General features: G+C 41.6%; 1 protein-coding gene across 1 annotated transcript in view; it reads left to right on the top strand.

The window, feature by feature from the left end:
• The window catches only part of SV2C (synaptic vesicle glycoprotein 2C), a 220,724-nt gene that overhangs the window by 183,466 nt on the left and 18,453 nt on the right, over window positions 1-18,805 (top strand). Inside the window, exons 10-12 of the mRNA XM_082724783.1 lie at window positions 2,159-2,292; window positions 4,256-4,459; window positions 4,932-5,091. Of these exons, the coding sequence (XP_082580909.1) occupies window positions 2,159-2,292; window positions 4,256-4,459; window positions 4,932-5,091 (498 nt within the window). The remainder of the gene's footprint in view (window positions 1-2,158; window positions 2,293-4,255; window positions 4,460-4,931; window positions 5,092-18,805) is intronic.

The raw sequence follows: 18,805 nt of genomic DNA, 5'->3' as shown, positions 1-18,805 counted from the left end.
GGCTTAATCCTCATGCAGGCCATGTAGGATCACCTTCACTCTCCCACATAAAATCCCAACCCAAGCCTGCGCTTGTCTTTCCATGGAAACCTTTGTAATGGCAGGGTAAAAATTTACTTCATTGATTTTTAAAAGTGTTGTTACTCCATTAGACATGTCTGATATGTTTGTGTCTCTGACCTATTTTAAATGATGCTGGTTAAAGTTCTAAGCCAACTCTTTGGTCACCACCACCAGTTTTTTACACTAGCAAGATAATTATTAGCCATTTTAATAGTATTAAAATTCCTGTAAAACATATATATTTATTTTAGAAGGCAATAGAATTTTTATTGATTTTCTTGTTTGTCTTTCAGGGAAATAAGAAATGCCACTAGCTAATTCATTTTTTACAAAGAACTTTCCTGTTCAATACCATAAAATGGCATCTCTTCTTAATGCCATGGTACTGATCTGGAATAGCCTCTGGGGTAGACTGTCACCAAACAAAACGAACAGTATAGAATAGTGTCTTATTTGCTAGCACTCCATAAAAAGAATGCTCCTAAGAGCATATAAGAAACTGGCCACACTGGCAAAAGAACTGGGAGGCTTAAGGTTAGCTGGGAAAATACTTATTTTATCCTTTTTCAGTGTTTTCAATTTTGTACCTTGTGAACTCTGTGTATATATTATCCATTCATAAAAAACCTGAAACTGTTTTCCCTTTCTAAATTCACTTCTAGTTCAGAAAGTTGATAATATTCTTAAAATGTGCCCTTATTGGGACATCTGGGTGGCTCAGTTAGTTAAGGGTCTGACTCTTGATTTCTGCTCAGGTCCTGATCTCAGGGTTGTGAGATCAAGTCCCGAGTCATGCTCTGCCCTCAGTGTGGAGCTAATTTCGGATTCTCTCTCCCTCCCTCTCTCTCTCCTTCTGCCCCTTCCCTGCTCACTCTCCCTCTCTTGAAAAAAAAAAAAAAATAGTGCCATTATTTACCCTTCTTTAATGGCTAAATGTATGGCTTAGGTGGATTTACTCTTGACCCCTGGAGTAGAGGTTGAAATGAGATTACTTTTTAAGAAGGTGTTGTGTTAGGCCACAGCATTTTGAGCCGACAGATATCATCAGGCATTAAGGTGAAAACAATTTTGGAAGTACTGAAGAGGGTATAGCTTTTAAGTCAGTCAGCTTGCTTGCCTGGGAGGCTCAGACCCTTTCTGCCCCGAGTGGTATTTGGTGTAATAACTTATTCTCCAGTTGAACAAGCATTCTCCTCTCAGTGCCTGGCTAAGTATCGATTGATGATCTCTTAATAACTTACCGAGACACAATGATGATTATCGACCCATGTCTTCTGGGAGGCCTTATCAACACAGACAGATCTGGTCATAGACTCTTTTTAAGATGTTAGGATCATCATGACTGTGATTATCTTCACCATCTAGAACCCCCCACCCCTTGCAGCATTCAAAAAGGTATCTGAGCAGGTTTCATCATTCTACACTTTCCCAAAAAACAAGCAGAGCTCTCATCACTCTGCTTGGTTCAAGGAATACCAGTTGGCTTTGACAAGAAACTTATTTATGGAAATGAGGGTGACCTATGAGTTTCTTCCTTTCTACCAGCCCTGAATCAATCATTCCTCATGTAAATGAAGACCAATTCTCATTGTTCTCTACCAGAAATCCCTACCGGAAAATGAAGAAGCCTTGAATTTTTAGCTTAGGAAACAGACTTCTGTCAAAAGTGAGCACGGGAGCACATTAAGTTAAAGCCATTAACCTCAAATAGAGAATTTTCAAATAAAGACATATGATCAAGAGCAAGAGGATAGGATTGAAAAATAAGAAATCGGTAGCCTCTGTTAGTCTTCAAACTCTCTACGTTCGTTAACATACCCTACAAAATCTTTTACCAACATTGCAAAAGCTAAATGAAGTTTTCCTGAATGCCATCTCTTCTGCTGGGAAATAATATAGGTGAGCCAGGAGATAGCCAAAGGACAGGCCGCGTGAAGAAGGGGGGTGGGCAGTTAAGAACCTAGAAGATCCAGAGACTAATGTCTTTATGGAGAGTCCACAGTGGGGCATCAGATCTCTAAATCCATTTGACTTTACTTTGAACCCTGATGGACACAGTCATTGATAAGAATTTTTGTGTGTGTGTTTTGGGCAGATTTCTAGGGATGAAGTTCAAATCTGTAACTTTCAAAGACTCACTTTTTAAGGCCTGCGTCTTTGAGGATGTGACTTCAGTCAACACCTACTTCAGGAACTGCACATTTATTGACACTGTTTTTGACAACACAGGTAGGTGTGCTCCTTTGCGCTGCCTGGGGCCTCTTCAAATGGCCCAGTTCTTGGCAAAAACCTGATACCCCTGTGGTAATGTGGGGAAAGTAGATATTAAAGTATAAAGGAATGGGTTTCCTTAATCAGATTGGATCATGGTTAAGCTTTTATTATTTCTCTCTGTCAGATTTAATGCAAATAGGACTTGCTGAAGTTCCAAGTTAAAAAAATAAAAATCCTTGAGGTGCCTGGGTGCCTCAGTAGGTTGAGCACCTGGCTCTTGATATCAGCTCAGATCATGAGCCCAGGGTCAGGATCAGGAGGTCCCAGGGTCAGGAGATGTCAGACTCTGCACTGAGTATGAGGCCTGCTTAAGATTCTGTCTCTCTCCCTCTGCCCCACACCCACCCACTCTGCTCACATGTGTGCACGATTTCTCTGTCTTAAAAAGAAAAAATACCTTTGAGTAATTTTTTAAAAAGATTTTATTTATTTATTTGAGAGAGAAAGAGCACACAGGTGGGTGGAGGGGCAGAGGGAGAAACAGACTCCCTGCTAAGCAGGAAGTCTGATGCAGGACTCGATCCCAGGACCCGGGGATCATGATCTGAGCCAAAGGCAGACCCTTAACTGACTGAGCCACCCAGGAATGGTGGGCTCCGCTAAAAGTCAATGGGAATCAAAACCGTTATTGTCTCTTACTGATCAAAATGTGCCTAAAAAGCTGGCTTCCCCTCAGGGAAGAAAAGAACCGCCCCTCAGTTTGTTTGTTTATAATCCTGGCTTCAAAATTTGATATCTACTTAAGTGATAATGCCTCAACTGCAGCAAACAGAGATGGACTATGCATGGCTATGTTTAATCAGATAGTTTTTTGTCCAATCCTGGTAATGGAGTTTGGAAAACCCCCCCGGGGAAAAGAAGAGTTTGGTGGGGGGAGGGTACTGATTGAGCACCTACCATAGGCTGGTTCCTACTTTCCATCATTAGACATTCATTATCTCATTTCATGAGAAAATAGTGGAGACTTGGAAAAAGTAATTTGGCCACATTTGTAGATCTAGTAACAGCTAACATTTGAGACCAGTTTCATCTGATTGCCGAGCCCATGCTTTCCCACCCCTGCACTCCGGTGTGTCTGTCCTATGAGTCCAAAATAACAGCCCAGCACAGGGAGGAATATAGCGCTACCTTGGGCCAGTGCTGCCTTCTTGGTGTTCAGACAGGAAGCAGCTCTGCCCAACTCCCAGTGAGAGTGGAATCAGGTTTTTTTTAAACAGTGCTTTAACTGCCTTCTAATCCATTCAACCTCAGAAGCCAGCTTTTTAGGCACGTTTTGATCAGTAAGAGACAATAACGGTTTTGATTCCCATTGACTTTTAGCGGAGCCCACCATTCCTTTGCACCTCTCCTTGGATAGATCCAAGCTCCAGGAAAAAAAAAAAAAAACAGTGAATGCCAGTGACGTTCCAGTAAGGGCAACTCTTATTCCTTTGTGTGTTCCTCCACTTTGACCTCAACTTCTACATTCAACCTTATGGGTCCAACAAAAGGCTGTTCCTTCTCTTTAACTCAGAGTCCCATAAAATAGCAATGATAAGGCTGATTCATCTACATTTTGAAACAACTTGTTTTTGTAGTTGTAGTATGGAAGCTATCAGTTCTATAATAATAGTACTTATGTAACATGATAATTAGAACAAAGTAACATTATAAAGGAGTAAGCAAGTAATATAATTAGCAATGGCCAACCAGAAAAAAATCAGAGGATAACTAGACTCTAATATATTCTTTTATTCAACAAACCTATCCTTCATTCAGCTACTTTGTAATGTGAGGTTCTAGAGCAGCCCCTGTGTGTTGGCCAGGACCTGAAGCCCTCAAGTTTACAATACCATGTTTCTTTTTCTGAATTCTTGACTGGCTTTCTTCGACTGGGGCACAAGTGTCAAGAGCCTGATGAATGTTTTTGTGTCCACAGATTTTGAGCCATATAAATTCATTGATAGCGAATTTCAAAACTGCTCATTTTCTCACAACAAGACGGGATGCCAGATTACCTTCGATGATGACTATAGTGCCTACTGGATTTATTTTGTCAACTTCCTGGGGACATTGGCAGTGTTGCCAGGGAACATCGTGTCTGCTCTCCTGATGGACAGGATCGGGCGCTTAACGATGCTAGGTATGTGCTTGATTTTATGTAAAATAAAAGAGCTGCCCTTGCCGTCTCTGGGGAGCCTGGTTCCCACTGTACTCCCTGCCCCCTAAGGGATTTGCATCCCACAGAGATGAGGCGAAATCCCTTAAGACCCTTCATTAGGACTAAATCTCAGCAAAAATTATGCCTAATTACATTTCATTTGAGCAGCTACCGTGAATTAACAGACTGAAGAACTAATTATGTGTGACTGATGTATATTCTTCCACTTAAGTAGCTGAGTAATTGACGATATGCATTTCCTGTTTGCTGTGTTCAGAAGGCAGTTGGAGAGGCAAACCTTTATACAGGTGAGCCTACCTGTACCTGAGCTGTTGGAGTCCAGACCACAGCCTCCCCGTGGGATTCAGGTTTGCTGAGAGATGACAAGGACCCAAGGATTATTCTTTCTAAGATGGCAGGAAACATGGCACCCTTTTGTCTTCATCGTTGGCAGGTGGCTCCATGGTACTTTCGGGGATCAGTTGTTTCTTCCTCTGGTTGGGCAGCAGTGAGTCCATGATGGTAGGCGTGCTGTGTCTGTATAACGGATTGACCATCTCGGCCTGGAACTCTCTGGATGTGGTCACTGTGGAACTGTACCCCACAGACCGCAGGTATGTTGAAAGCTCCTTGGGGCCCCTGAGAAGTCATAGAAAAATAAGCCGAACTGTCATTTCCCAAAGGACGTGAAAGTCAAAAAAAAAAAAAAAAAAAACGTGGTTTATGAGGTCATAGTTTTCACTCATACATTTTAGAAAGAAAATGTCAGGGAATGTAGTTGCTAGTAGGAATAAGTAATTGGGCAGTGAAACTAGTGAAGACATTTACTTGGTTTATTGGCTGACGGTATGAGTAGCCCATACTGAAGTAGTGAGGGAAAGGGTTTGGACCACATTTTCAGCTCTTGGACCACATTTTCACTAGCTAATCAGTCCTGAGAGGACTCTTACTTTCCTTTGTAAGTGTCTGCATGAGCTCTGTATTAAGCAGCCACAGAGAAGTCTCTACACCATATCTCTTGACCTTCCTGGGAAGGTCAAGGCCCAAATGTCTTGGGAAAGCACAACACATTTCCAGTTATAACAACAACAACAACGATTGCTATTAGAACAAAGTTATGCATCAGTCCCAATGTGGAGATAAAGACTTTGCATCTTATATCAAAGAATGGACAAAAAGTTAGAGTTTTGGGGTCAAGCTGTAGCAGCTGAATAATTAAAATAATAAAAGCCCTGTTTTTCCATTTGACATGAGTAGACCAATGGCCTTTGCCCTCTTTTATTTTGTGTATACTTTGTCACCATGGAAACCCTCTCTGCTGAAGTATGGGGTCAGTATTTTCTGAACTTGGAAATGCAGGAGGGATTTTTTCTAAGACTATGCAGGAACATTTGGGATGAGAATTTTCAATAACATCTATTACTGAGCTTATAGGAATGCTATAGGAACTATATACCCATCTCCCACAGCACATCTCAAACTCTGACAGATGTGTGCTTATCAAATGTTCTACTAGGCCCTCAGTAACCTCCTGCTGAGTATTTAGGCTCTGAAAGGAACCATATCCTCCAAATACAGCATCTCCTTTATTCATTCAACAAACATTAACTCTCTTTTGTGAGCAAGCTCCGGGGGTAGATGCCACAGGCCTTGGGATGAGGGTGCTGCCAAAAAGAAAGAAAGGAAGGAAGGAAGGAAAGAAAAGGAAAGGAAAGGAAAAAAAGAAAAGGAAAGGAGGGAAGGAAGGGAGAAAGAGAAGGAAAGGAAAGATTAAGACAATGCAGTATCCAGTGAGCATTATTTTATCAACTTTCTTCCTGCAAATAGGGCCCAGATGTGGATTAAACTATACATTTAAAATAAACCCCTTAAAGGGGGCACCTGGGTGGCTCAGTCGTTAAACGTCTGCCTTCAGCTCAGGTCATGATTCAAACCCTGCATGGAACCCAGCATTGGGCTCCCTGCTTGGCAGGAAGTAGGCTTCCCACTCTGCCTGATTGTGTTCCTTTTCTCACTGTCTCTCTCTGTCAAAATCTTTAAAAAATTTTTAATAAAATAAATAAGCCCCTTAATGTTAAACAAGGCTATGGCATAGCCAGATACCTTTTTCTTATCCATGTAAGAGTTTGATACTATTTTAGATGAATCAGCTGCTTATCCCTCTACCAGAATGAATGAAAGGATGAATATTCTTCTATGGCAAAATCTGACGTAAAAAACAAAAAACAACAATTTGGGCAGTTTCCTCCAATGAGAAACATGGGCATGCTGTAATTCTGTTGTTAAAATTTGATATAATTCCAATGACAGAATTTCTTAGTTAAAAACAGAAATTGCTATTTGTGTTTGTTTGCTATTTGTCTGCTCTAAGAAGCAGAGGATAGGACAGAACTAAACGTGTACAGATTTTAGTAGGAGACGTGGCTGTGTGAGTGAAAATGGGGATGGAGGAGAAGTCTGGGCATGCTACAGGGAAGCCTGGACCCCAGGGAAGGAGTGAGGAAGGACCGTAGGGGGGACTGCCCCCCACCTCCTCTGGCAGTCTCAGGGGGGTTTGGCAAGACGATGGGGGGATAGAGCCGCTGCAGGTAGAAGGTGACAGCATCTGTTTCCAGCAAGTCCCGTGTGTCCCAGGAACTGGCCAGCAGTAGTACTCCTAACATGTTCTGTTATTAGAGCAGCAAAACGTGGGGATGAATTTCTGAGCTCAGCAGCTGGGGCAGCGACTTGGATGTCCACAAGGCATACTGCAGCCACAAATATGCTGGTGGACATTCTGTAACTCTTTCACAGATGTGAGTAGATAACATGCAGGAAGTCAGTTTCCTCAGTGATGGAGAGCTAACTGGTCCTCCAGAGCATTTCTGCCAGAGCCCTAGTGGGAGATCCAGTCCCATCTCTTCTGTTATAGGCAAAAACTTGCTCTCCTGTGTCTGCCATGCTCCCCTGGGCCACAGAAGGAGTCTCCATGGATCTCTGGCTTAGCTCTTAGAGGAAAACCCCAGTGGTGCTGAGTGCAGGCATCCTGTGGCCTCTTCTCCCCATAAAAGCAGAAAAGAATATATCTCACCAGGAATTCTGACTAGAGGTGGTGATATTTCATATCAGAACTTTAGCACTGCCAACTCTTAGCCCAGTTTCTGGAGTCTCCTTAATGATCAGAATAAGACACTCTGATCCCAGGCCCTGAGCTAAAATAAAAAAAAAGTAACCTAGGGAGCCAGTTAACAGCCAGCTCCTATCAAATCCCAGTCAGCAGCACCAGGGTGGCTAAGTTGGTTGAGCATCCAACTCTTGATCTGAGCCCAGGTCTTGATCTCAGGGTGGTGAGTTCAAGCCCCACATTGGGCTCCATGCTGATTTTTGTTAAAAACAAAAATCAAAAATCCCAATCAAAATTATTCTATTTGGGGAACATAATGTAAGGTATAGTCTAAGCGCTATGACAGTTGAAATCTACATTTGTCAAACACGTTGTAGATTTTACTTTTTATGTTATGCCTTTGACTTTTACTGGGGGCTACATTTGCCTTTACTGTGAAAACCCCAAGGAGGACAGGATACCATGCATTACAGTGCACACTTCCCTCTGTGCAGAGGCTGCCCCCCCAATATGCAGGAAGCTCTAGGGCCCCCTTCTGAGAAGTTGCTCTGTCCCTTCCTTTCATGTCATAAAAATAGGTAATTCTTCACATTTCACTCTCCGTTATGCAGGGAGGAGGCCTCTCTCTGCTAAATCTGCATGGTCTGGCTATTTGCTTTGTTCCTTCTCATTCTGATTTACTCTCTTTTATTCCTATTATATTATTTTTTTTGTTTGTTTTTTATATGCTACCCTAAATTTTTTCCTAGAGAGGCAGGAAAGTTCAAGATTAAAATTATACATACTGAATAGCACTTTCCTATGCTTAAAAAATGAAACCAAAAAAAGCTATAAGCACTTTTTGTAAAGGAAAGCTCTATTTTTCTATTGAAAGAATAGTATTTCTGAATATTATACTTCTGGCCATGAGATGTGGGGGGTTTTCTTAATTTTCTATAATTCACAGCAAACACCAGCTGAATGTCCTTCAATTTAACTCCGTTCTAACACTATTTGCCTGGTGACAGCATCAGATGCCACAGGCTAAGAGCTCAGTTCCCACAAGATTATCCCCATTGCAGATGCCAAACACAAGTTAGGTTATCACCTGCACTTCTGACCCACTGGCCATAAATTGGAGTTCTCATGACCCTTACTTGAGTTTGATCATTTGGTTGGCTCATAGAACTCAAGGGAATATTTATTTACATTTACCAACTTTTTATAAGAAGATATAGAAAGAGCCAGGAAGAACCAGATGGAAGAGATGCAGAAGTGAGGTATGAGAGGAGGGCGAGGAGATTCCATGCTCCTCCAGCTGCAGGACCCTCCAGGACCTCCAGTGTTGACCACTCCGGAAGCTCAGCATCTTGTTCGAGATTTTTTTATAGTCCACCCGGCCATGCCTCTCACTCCTTTGCAGTTCCAACCTCTAATCACTTGTTTCTTCAACCCCCTCCTGAGGCTTTCTAGGCACTCCGCAAGTCACCTCATTAGCATAAACTCAGGCACCATGAGAAGGGTGCCTTATGAATAACTGAATGCATGCCTCTCACTCACATTTTAGGAGCTGGACAGAGACAACATGTATTTCCTAGACTGTACCTTTCTACTGTGTCAATGTCACTATAATTCTTCTAGCTTCAAAAGCTTAGCATCAGAGTAAGCATAACACAATGATTGCCTGATGACATTTCAGCTTTTCTCCCAGGTTAGAAAGATCATGGACAGTAATGGCACCTGATAATTTGAGGGGCACAGAAGGGGATAGAAGAACCCTCACAAACACACATTTTAGTAGAGTCCTTATAAGATGCAATTTATTTATGGAGATGTGAGGAAATCAATTTTTTGGATAAAGCTTGAGGAGTATATTCTTTGATACTCTCTCACACCAAATATATGGTCTTTTCCAACACCAACCAATTCTCCAATTCTAACTCTATGTGGATCTGGTATCAGCTCCTGCAAGTTAAAGAGCTCAGTCACACGAAGCTGTCTCTATTTCAGATCCACTCTGCAAATGGGGTACCCAGGCAACTCACACTTCTGCCCAGCCAACTACAGATTTGTGACTTTCCACAACCCCAAAGAGGTTAGACCATGTTTACTAGACAAAGAAGTACCTAGGGTGAGGCACAGAAGAGTCTGAAGTGCATGAGTCTCTGTTCCTGTGCAGTTAGGGCACACCACCATCCGCCTTCCATGGGAGTGCACTCACCAGTCTGCAAGCTCTCCAGATTTATAAAGGTTTCATCATGTAGGCATGATCAATTAAACCCTTGGTCATTGATGACTGAATTTGATCTCCAGCACCTCTCCCCTCCCTGGAAGTTGGGGATTGGGTAAGAGGTTGAAATTTTAACTCTCTCTACACATGGTGGGTTATTTCCAGAGACCAGCCCCCGTCAAGAAACTATCTAGGAGCCCCTCAAATTAAAGCAGAAATGTTATGAAGTTATCTGTTATTATGCAGAAAATCTGAGGTTTTAAAGACTGATACAACTCAGTCTTACCTGGAGCCCGTGAGGGCAGAATTGCTGCTTGGGGAATTCTGAAAACATGTACCACTTGTTCAGAAGGTGGGAATCTAGCAATCTCAATGTTTTTCCCTATAGATGAGGTGTTGTTTCCTTTGGCTGCTTTCAAGATTTTTTTCTTGGTCTTGGTGTGGATTTCTTTGGCTTAATATATTTGAGGTTTACTCAGCTTCTTGGATCTGTAGGTTTGTGTCTCTTGACAAATTTGCAAGGTTTTCAGCCATTACATATTTGAATATTTTTCTCTTCTTCTGTCTGAACTCGAGTGACATGAGTATTAGACCTTTTGTGATCATCCCAAAGGTCCTTGATGCTCGGTTAATTTGTTTTTAGTCTATTTGCTGTTTCTATTCTTGGAAACTTTCTATTATTCTCTTCCAGTTCACTAATTATTTCCACTGACTCCTCCATTCTGCTGTTAAGCCCAATCACTAAGCTTTTTTCTATTTTTTCTATATGTTTTCTATATTTTATGTGTTTCAAGTCTGTTCATGATTGCTTATTGAAACATTATTATCATGACTGCCTGAGAATCTTTGTCAGATAATGCTAACATCTCTGTTATCTCTAGGTTGGCCTCTCTTAATTGTTGTTTTCTCAGTCTGTTTGATATCTTTCCAGTTGTTCTTAGGATGAGTGATAGTCAATTGAAAAGCTATCTTCCTGTTATTGTATGAGACCTTAAATCTCTTGTAAACCTTTAGTTTCTAGACACCTGCCTGTGGGGAGAAACGGGTGCACTGCTTTATTATTGCCAGGTGGAGGTAGACGTCCAGTGTCCCACTCTACTGATATCCAAGAGGCTGGGTATCTTCATTATTGCTGGCCAGAAGTGGAGTCCAGGCTCCCCTCATGACCACGATATGATGGAGGGAAAGAAGGAAGAAGGGAAGGAGCCCTTTATTGGCCAGCAAGGGTGAAAGTCCCAGCTCCCTTCTCAGCCTCCTCTAATACCTCTTCAGTGACAATATGGAGTCACCTCATCACAGTTTTGTGAGGGTGGAAGTCAAGGGTCTCTCCTAGGCTTTTGCTGGTGGGTCTAGCAGTTGGGCTATAATTTTTCTTATGTTCATTTGGAGGAGAGAGATTATTATCTAAACATTCTCTGTCTGTCTTGTCTGCCCCATCCTAATCCTTTGGCTAGAGAGAACAGGGTTTGTTGGGGCTTTTTAAATAATCCACAGCTGGTGATATTTCCACATTGCCATCTTCAGTCCTGAGTCTCCCCACCCCCAAGGTCCCTAGCGCCTCTGCCTTTTTTCTGTCTTTCAGAGTCGTCTTATGTTTGCTTTTTAATATCTAGTATCTTTAGCTATGGTTAGGAGGAATGCTCATGAAAGTATGACTGCTCCATCTCCGTATGAGTTTTAATATTGTTCACTTACTTAACCTTTTTTTTTTTTTTCTCTTTTGAGTGCCTATGATACAACCATGAATAAGCCATTTGTGGTCATTACTCTCACAGAGCTTGTGGCAAGTAAGCATCAGGTACAATAGAATGAGGTCAGTGTCATTGTGAGGAAGGAAATGGTGTTGTGAAAGCAGAGAAGAGGGCTTCTTGAAAGAACTGACATCTGACATCTGAGCTGAGACTGGGAAAAAAGTAGATGAGAGCTGGGCAAAGAGATGGAGAAGGAACATTTCAGTCAGACGACATAGGAAATACTATCTGAAAACCTCTAGAGGTAAAAAAGTCAACAGCGGTAAGCAAGGAACAAATCAGGAAGGAGCTTGTAAATTGCATCATCCTAAGGGTGATGGAGAGCCTTGAAGTGTTTTAAGAAAAAGAGAGAAGAGATCAGGCAAGGTCTGGTTTACTCTGGTGCCCAGAAAGGAGGCAGGAGGACTGGTTAAGATGCTGAAAATAGTAATGTGAACTAGAAAAATGTGGGTAGGACAGGAGCAAAATCAACATTCAGCATGTTCACGGTATTTAGAGATATAATAAACAAAACTTCATGGTAAGTTAGATGGTGGGGTAAGGAAAGAGATCATCAGAGATGATTCCAGTTTCTGCTTGTGCAGTTGAGGGGATGGTGATGGTCATTTTGAGACTGGGACACAGGAGAGAGAGAGACAGTTTGGGCTGGGGTCAGGAAAATAATGAGCTGCCATTGTGGACATGTTTGGTTTTCATGTGAACGTAACATTGTCTGATAGGCATTTGGATAATTTTGTCTGGATGACAGAAAGACACCTGAGCTGGGGATAGAGTGTTCATTCACTAATTCTTTAAACAGATGATTTTGGAATATGTATCATGTGGCAGGAATTATTCTGGTTCTTGAGGTAGTGCAGTGAACAAAACAGACAGAAAACCCTGGCTTGATAGAGCTTATGTTCTACTTGGGAAAAGACAGTCAATAAGTTAAGTAAAGTAGATATATCAAATAGTCCTAAATGCTATAGAGAAAAATAAAACTACATATGGGCATAGAGAGCATCGGGTTCTGGGGAATTATAATTGTTAACAGGATGGTCTAAGAATATGCAACTGTAAAAGGTGACATTTGAGCAAAGATGCAGGAAGATACTTAGGAAGAGAACATTCCCGGCAGCAGCAACAGTGAATGCAAACATCCTAAGCTGTAAGTGCAGGAGACCAGTGGGAGGAAGGGCAAAGAAGCTTGTCACATTGGAGCAGCCTGACCAAAGAGGACGGTAAGAGGCAATATGTCAGAGTAGACATGAAGGACCTCAAACTTCATGAAAATCCATGGGAGGGTTTGGGGCCAAGTAACGACATGATCTCATGTATGTTTAAAAGGAGAACTGGCTTTTGTGTCTGATATACGCCACAGATGTTGAGGCGGCTGAGTGGCTCTGTTGGTTAAGCAACTGCCTTTGGTTCAGGAGTCCCAGGATGGAGTTCCACTCGGCAGGGAGTCTGTTTCTCCCTCTGCCCCTCCCCCACCATGCTGTCTCTCTCTCTCTCTCTCTCTCTCTCTCATTGTCTCTCAAGTAAATAAGTAAAATCTTTAAAAATATATATATACTACAGAGGATCTGAGGTGGAATCAGGGAGAGTAATTAGGAGTGCACTATAACAATTCTCGTAGGATACAGTAGTGCTAATGGACGTGGTAAGAATTGGTTAGATTCTACAAATAAGTTGAAGACCAACAGGCATTGCTAAAAGATTGGATGTGAGATATGGTGTAGGTGTGGGGGGAATACTCAGAATGATCTCAGGGGTTTTGACCAGAGCTACTGAAAGGCTGTGGGGGTGCCTTGGCTGAAATAGGGAAGACTGTGTAAGAAGGAAGTTAAGGAGGAAGTATCAGGAGCTCAGTTTTGTTTCTATTAAGTCTGAGATGCTATGGAATATCCAAATGGAGATGTCAACAAGGCAGTTGCATGTATGAGACCAGAATTCAGAGAAAGGCCTAGGTGTAAGGTAAAAATTTGAGCCCTTTCAGGGTACAGATAAATTTTAAAGTCATGATGTCAGATGACACCATCAAAGGACAGTGTGTAGGTAGAGAAGAGGGGCTTTGAGGACTTAGTCCGGAGACACGGGAGAATTCAGAGGTCTAGCTGATGAGAAGTTAGGAAGAAAGATTGAGAAGGAGCTAAGAGTGAGATAAAGAGAAAAGGCATAAGTTGGGTCCTGGGAGCACAGTGAAGAAAGTAGTTCAGGAGGCAGTGATCAGGCATGATAGATGCTGGTGATGGACCAAAAAGATGAGGGGAATTGATGGCTCAAATTGGGGTTATGGCAGCAACCAAATTACCAGCGTGACAGTAAAAATAGGGTCCTGCTTGAGGAGGAGTCAAGATGGCGGAGAAGTAGCAAGCTGAGACTGCTTCAGCTAGCCGGAGATCAGCTAGATAGCTTATCTAAAGATTGCAAACACCTGAAAATCCATCGGCAGACCGAAGAGAAGAAGAACAGCAATTCTGGAAACAGAAAAACAACCACTTTCTGAAAGGTAGGACCGGCGGAGAAGTGAATCCAAAGCGACGGGAAGATAGACCCCGGGGGGAGGGGCCGGCTCCCGGCAAGCGGCGGAGCAACCGCGCACAAAATCAGGACTTTTAAAAGTCTGTTCCGCTGAGGGACATGGCTCCAGAGGCTAAACCGGGGCGAAGCCCACGCGGGGTCAGCGTGGCCTCAGGTCCCGCAGGGTCACAGAAGGATCGGGGGTGTCTGAGTGTCGCAGAGCTTGCGGGTATTGGAACTGGAAAGCCGGCTACAGAAACAGAGCCGACAGTAAGCTCACAGCTCGGTGTTACCTTGAACCGATCGCAGGCTCGGTGAGCTCGGAGCGCGGCCAGAGGTCAGGCAGACGGGAGTAACTGGGCGCTGTTCTCTGAGGGCGCACTGAGGAGTGGGGCCCTGGGCTCTCGGCTCCTCCGGGCCGGAGACCAGGAGGCCGCCATTTGTGTTCCCGTCCTCCGGAACTCTACGGAAAGCGCTCAGGGAACAAAAGCTCCTGAAAGCAAACCCGAGCGGATTACTCACCCCGGCCCCGGGTAAGGGCGGTGTAATTCCGCCTGGGGCAAAGACACTTGAGAATCACTACAACAGGCCCCTCCCCCAGAAGATCAACAAGAAATCCAGCCAAGACCAAGTTCACCTACCAAGGAGTGCGGTTTCAATACCAAGGAGAGCAGCAGAATTCCAGAGGAGGAGAAAGCCAAGCACGGAACTCATGGCTTTTTTCCTGTGATTTTTTTTTAGTCTTGCAGTTAATTTAATATTTTCTTTTTCATTTTTTTTTTCTTTTTTTCTTTTTCTTCTCGCCTTCGGGTAAAATATTTTTTTTTTAACTGTTACTTTTTTCTTTTTTAACGATTTTTTACTAGTTTATCTAATATATATATTTTTTCTTTTTTACATTTTTCTCAGGTGTTTTCTTTTTTTAAAAAAATCTTTTTTTCTTTTCTTTTTTTTTCTTTCTTCCTTTTTGAACCTCTTTTTATCCCCTTTCTCCCCACTCACGATTTTGGATCTCTTCTAATTTAGTTAAAGCATATTTTCCTGGGGTTGTTGCCACCCTTTTAGTATTTTACTTGCCCCTTCATTTACTCTTATCTGGCCAAAATGACAAGACGTAAAAATTCAACGCAAAAAAAAGAACAAGAGGCAGTACCAAAGGCTAGGGACCTAATCAATACAGACATCGGTAATATGTCAGATCTAGAGTTCAGAATGACAATTCTCAAGGTTCTAGCCGGGCTCGAAAAAGGCATGGAAGATATTAGAGAAACCCTCTCGAGAGATATAAAAGCCCTTTCTGGAGAAATAAAAGAACTAAAATCTAACCAAGTTGAAATCAAAAAAGCTATTAATGAGGTGCAATCAAAAATGGAGGCTCTCACTGCTAGGATAAATGAGGCAGAAGAAAGAATTAGTGATATAGAAGACCAAATGACAGAGAATAAAGAAGCTGAGCAAAAGAGGGACAAACAGCTACTGGACCACGAGGGGAGAATTCGAGAATTAAGTGACACCATAAGACGAAACAACATTAGAATAATTGGGATTCCAGAAGAAGAAGAAAGAGAGAGGGGAGCAGAAGGTATACTGGAGAGAATTATTGGGGAGAATTTCCCCAATATGGCAAAGGGAACGAGCATCAAAATTCAGGAGGTTCAGAGAACGCCCCTCAAAATCAATAAGAATAGGCCCACACCCCGTCACCTAATAGTAAAATTTACAAGTCTCAGAGACAAAGAGAAAATCCTGAAAGCAGCCCGGGAAAAGAAGTCTGTAACATACAATGGTAAAAATATTAGATTGGCAGCTGACTTATCCACAGAGACCTGGCAGGCCAGAAAGAGCTGGCATGATATTTTTAGAGCACTAAACGAGAAAAACATGCAGCCCAGAATACTATATCCAGCTAGGCTATCATTGAAAATAGAAGGAGAGATTAAAAGCTTCCAGGACAAACAACAACTGAAAGAATTTGCAAATACCAAACCAGCTCTACAGGAAATATTGAAAGGGGTCCTCTAAGCAAAGAGAGAGCCTACAAGTGGTAGATCAGAAAGGAACAGAGACCATATACAATAACAGTCACCTTACAGGCAATACAATGGCACTAAATTCATATCTCTCAATAGTTACCCTGAATGTGAATGGGCTAAATGCCCCTGTCAAAAGACACAGGGTATCAGAATGGATAAAAAAACAAAACCCATCTATATGTTGCCTCCAAGAAACTCATTTTAAGCCCGAAGACACCTCCAGATTTAAAGTGAGGGGGTGGAAAAGAATTTACCATGCTAATGGACATCAGAAGAAAGCAGGAGTGGCAATCCTTATATCAGATCAATTAGATTTTAAGCCAAAGACTATAATAAGAGATGAGGAAGGACACTATATCATACTCAAAGGGTCTGTCCAACAAGAAGATTTAACAATTTTAAATATCTATGCCCCCAACGTGGGAGCAGCCAACTATATAAACCAATTAATAACAAAATCAAAGAAACACATCAACAACAATACAATAATAGTAGGGGACTTTAACACTCCCCTCACTGAAATGGACAGGTCATCCAAGCAAAAGATCAGCAAGGAAATAAAGGCCTTAAACGACACACTGGACCAGATGGACATCACAGATATATTCAGAATATTTCATCCCAAAGCAACAGAATACACATTCTTCTCTAGTGCACATGGAACATTCTCCAGAATAGATCACATCCTTGGTCCTAAATCAGGACTCAACCGGTATCAAAAGATTGGGATCATTCCCTGCATATTTTCAGACCACAATGCTCTAAAGCTAGAACTCAACCACAAAAGGAAGTTTGGAAAGAACCCAAATACATGGAGACTAAACAGTATCCTTCTAAAGAATGAATGGGTCAACCGGGAAATTAAAGAAGAATTGAAAAAAATCATGGAAACAAATGATAATGAAAATACAACAGTTCAAAATCTGTGGGACACAATAAAGGCAGTCCTGAGAGGAAAATATATAGCGGTACAAGCCTTTCTCAAGAAACAAGAAAGGTCTCAGGTACACAACCTAACCCTACACCTAAAGGAGCTGGAGAAAGAACAAGAAAGAAACCCTAAGCCCAGCAGGAGAAGAGAAATCATAAAGATCAGAGCAGAAATGAATGAAATAGAAACCAAAAAGACAATAGAAAAAATCAACGAAAGTAGGAGCTGGTTCTTTGAAAGAATTAATAAAATTGATAAACCCCTGGCCCGACTTATCAAAAAGAAAAGAGAAAGGACCCAAATAAATAAAATCATGAATGAAAGAGGAGAGATCACAACTAACACCAAAGAAATACAAACTATTATAAGAACATACTATGAGCAACTCTACGGCAATAAATTTGACAATCTGGAAGAAATGGATGCATTCCTAGAAACATATAAACTACCACAACTGAACCAGGAAGAAATAGAAAGCCTGAACAGACCCATAACCAGTAAGGAGATTGAAACAGTCATTAAAAATCTCCAAACAAACAAAAGCCCAGGGCCAGATGGCTTCCCGGGGGAATTCTACCAAACATTTAAAGAAGAACTAATTCCTATTCTCCTGAAACTGTTCCAAAAAATAGAAATGGAAGGAAAACTTCCAAACTCATTTTATGAGGCCAGCATCACCTTGATCCCAAAACCAGACAAGGATCCCACCAAAAAAGAGAGCTATAGACCGATATCCTTGATGAACACAGATGCGAAAATACTCAACAAAATACTAGCCAATAGGATTCAACAGTACATTAAAAAGATTATTCACCACGACCAAGTGGGATTTATTCCAGGGCTGCAAGGTTGGTTCAACATCCGCAAATCAGTCAATGTGATACAACACATCAATAAAAGAAAGAACAAGAACCATATGATACTTTCAATAGATGCTGAAAAAGCATTTGACAAAGTACAGCATCCCTTCCTGATCAAAACTCTTCAAAGTGTAGGGATAGAGGGCACATACCTCAATATCATCAAAGCCATCTATGAAAAACCCACCGCAAATATCATTCTCAATGGAGAAAAACTGAAAGCTTTTCCACTAAGGTCAGGAACACGGTAGGGATGTCCATTATCACCACTGCTATTCAACATAGTACTAGAGGTCCTAGCCTCAGCAATCAGACAACAAAAGGAAATTAAAGGCATCCAAATCGGCAAAGAAGAAGTCAAATTATCACTCTTCGCAGATGATATGATACTATATGTGGAAAACCCAAAGGAATCCACTCCAAAACTGCTAGAACTTATACAGGAATTCAGTAAAGTGTCAGGATATAAAATCAATGCACAGAAATCAGTTGCATTTCTCTACACCAACAGCAAGACAGAAGAAAGAGATATTAAGGAGTCAATCCCATTTACAATTGCATCCAAAACCATAAGATACCTAGGAATAAACCTAACCAAAGAGACACAGAATCTATACTCAGAAAACTATAAAGTACTCATGAAAGAAATTGAGGAAGACACAAAGAAATGGAAAAATGTTCCATGCTCCTGGATTGGAAGAATAAATATTGTGAAAATGTCTATGCTACCTAAAGCAATCTACACATTTAATGCAATTCCTATCAAAGTACCATCCATCTTTTTCAAAGAAATGGAACAAATAATGCTAAAATTTATATGGAACCAGAAAAGACCTCGAATAGCCAAAGGGATATTGAAAAAGAAAGCCAACGTTGGTGGCATCACAATTCCGGACTTCAAGCTCTATTACAAAGCTGTCATCATCAAGACAGCATGGT

The sequence above is a fragment of the Mustela nivalis genome, assembly GCF_964662115.1.
Source record: "Mustela nivalis genome assembly, chromosome: 3".
NCBI lineage: Eukaryota > Metazoa > Chordata > Mammalia > Carnivora > Mustelidae > Mustela > Mustela nivalis.
This window is presented reverse-complemented; position numbering and strand designations above follow the sequence as displayed.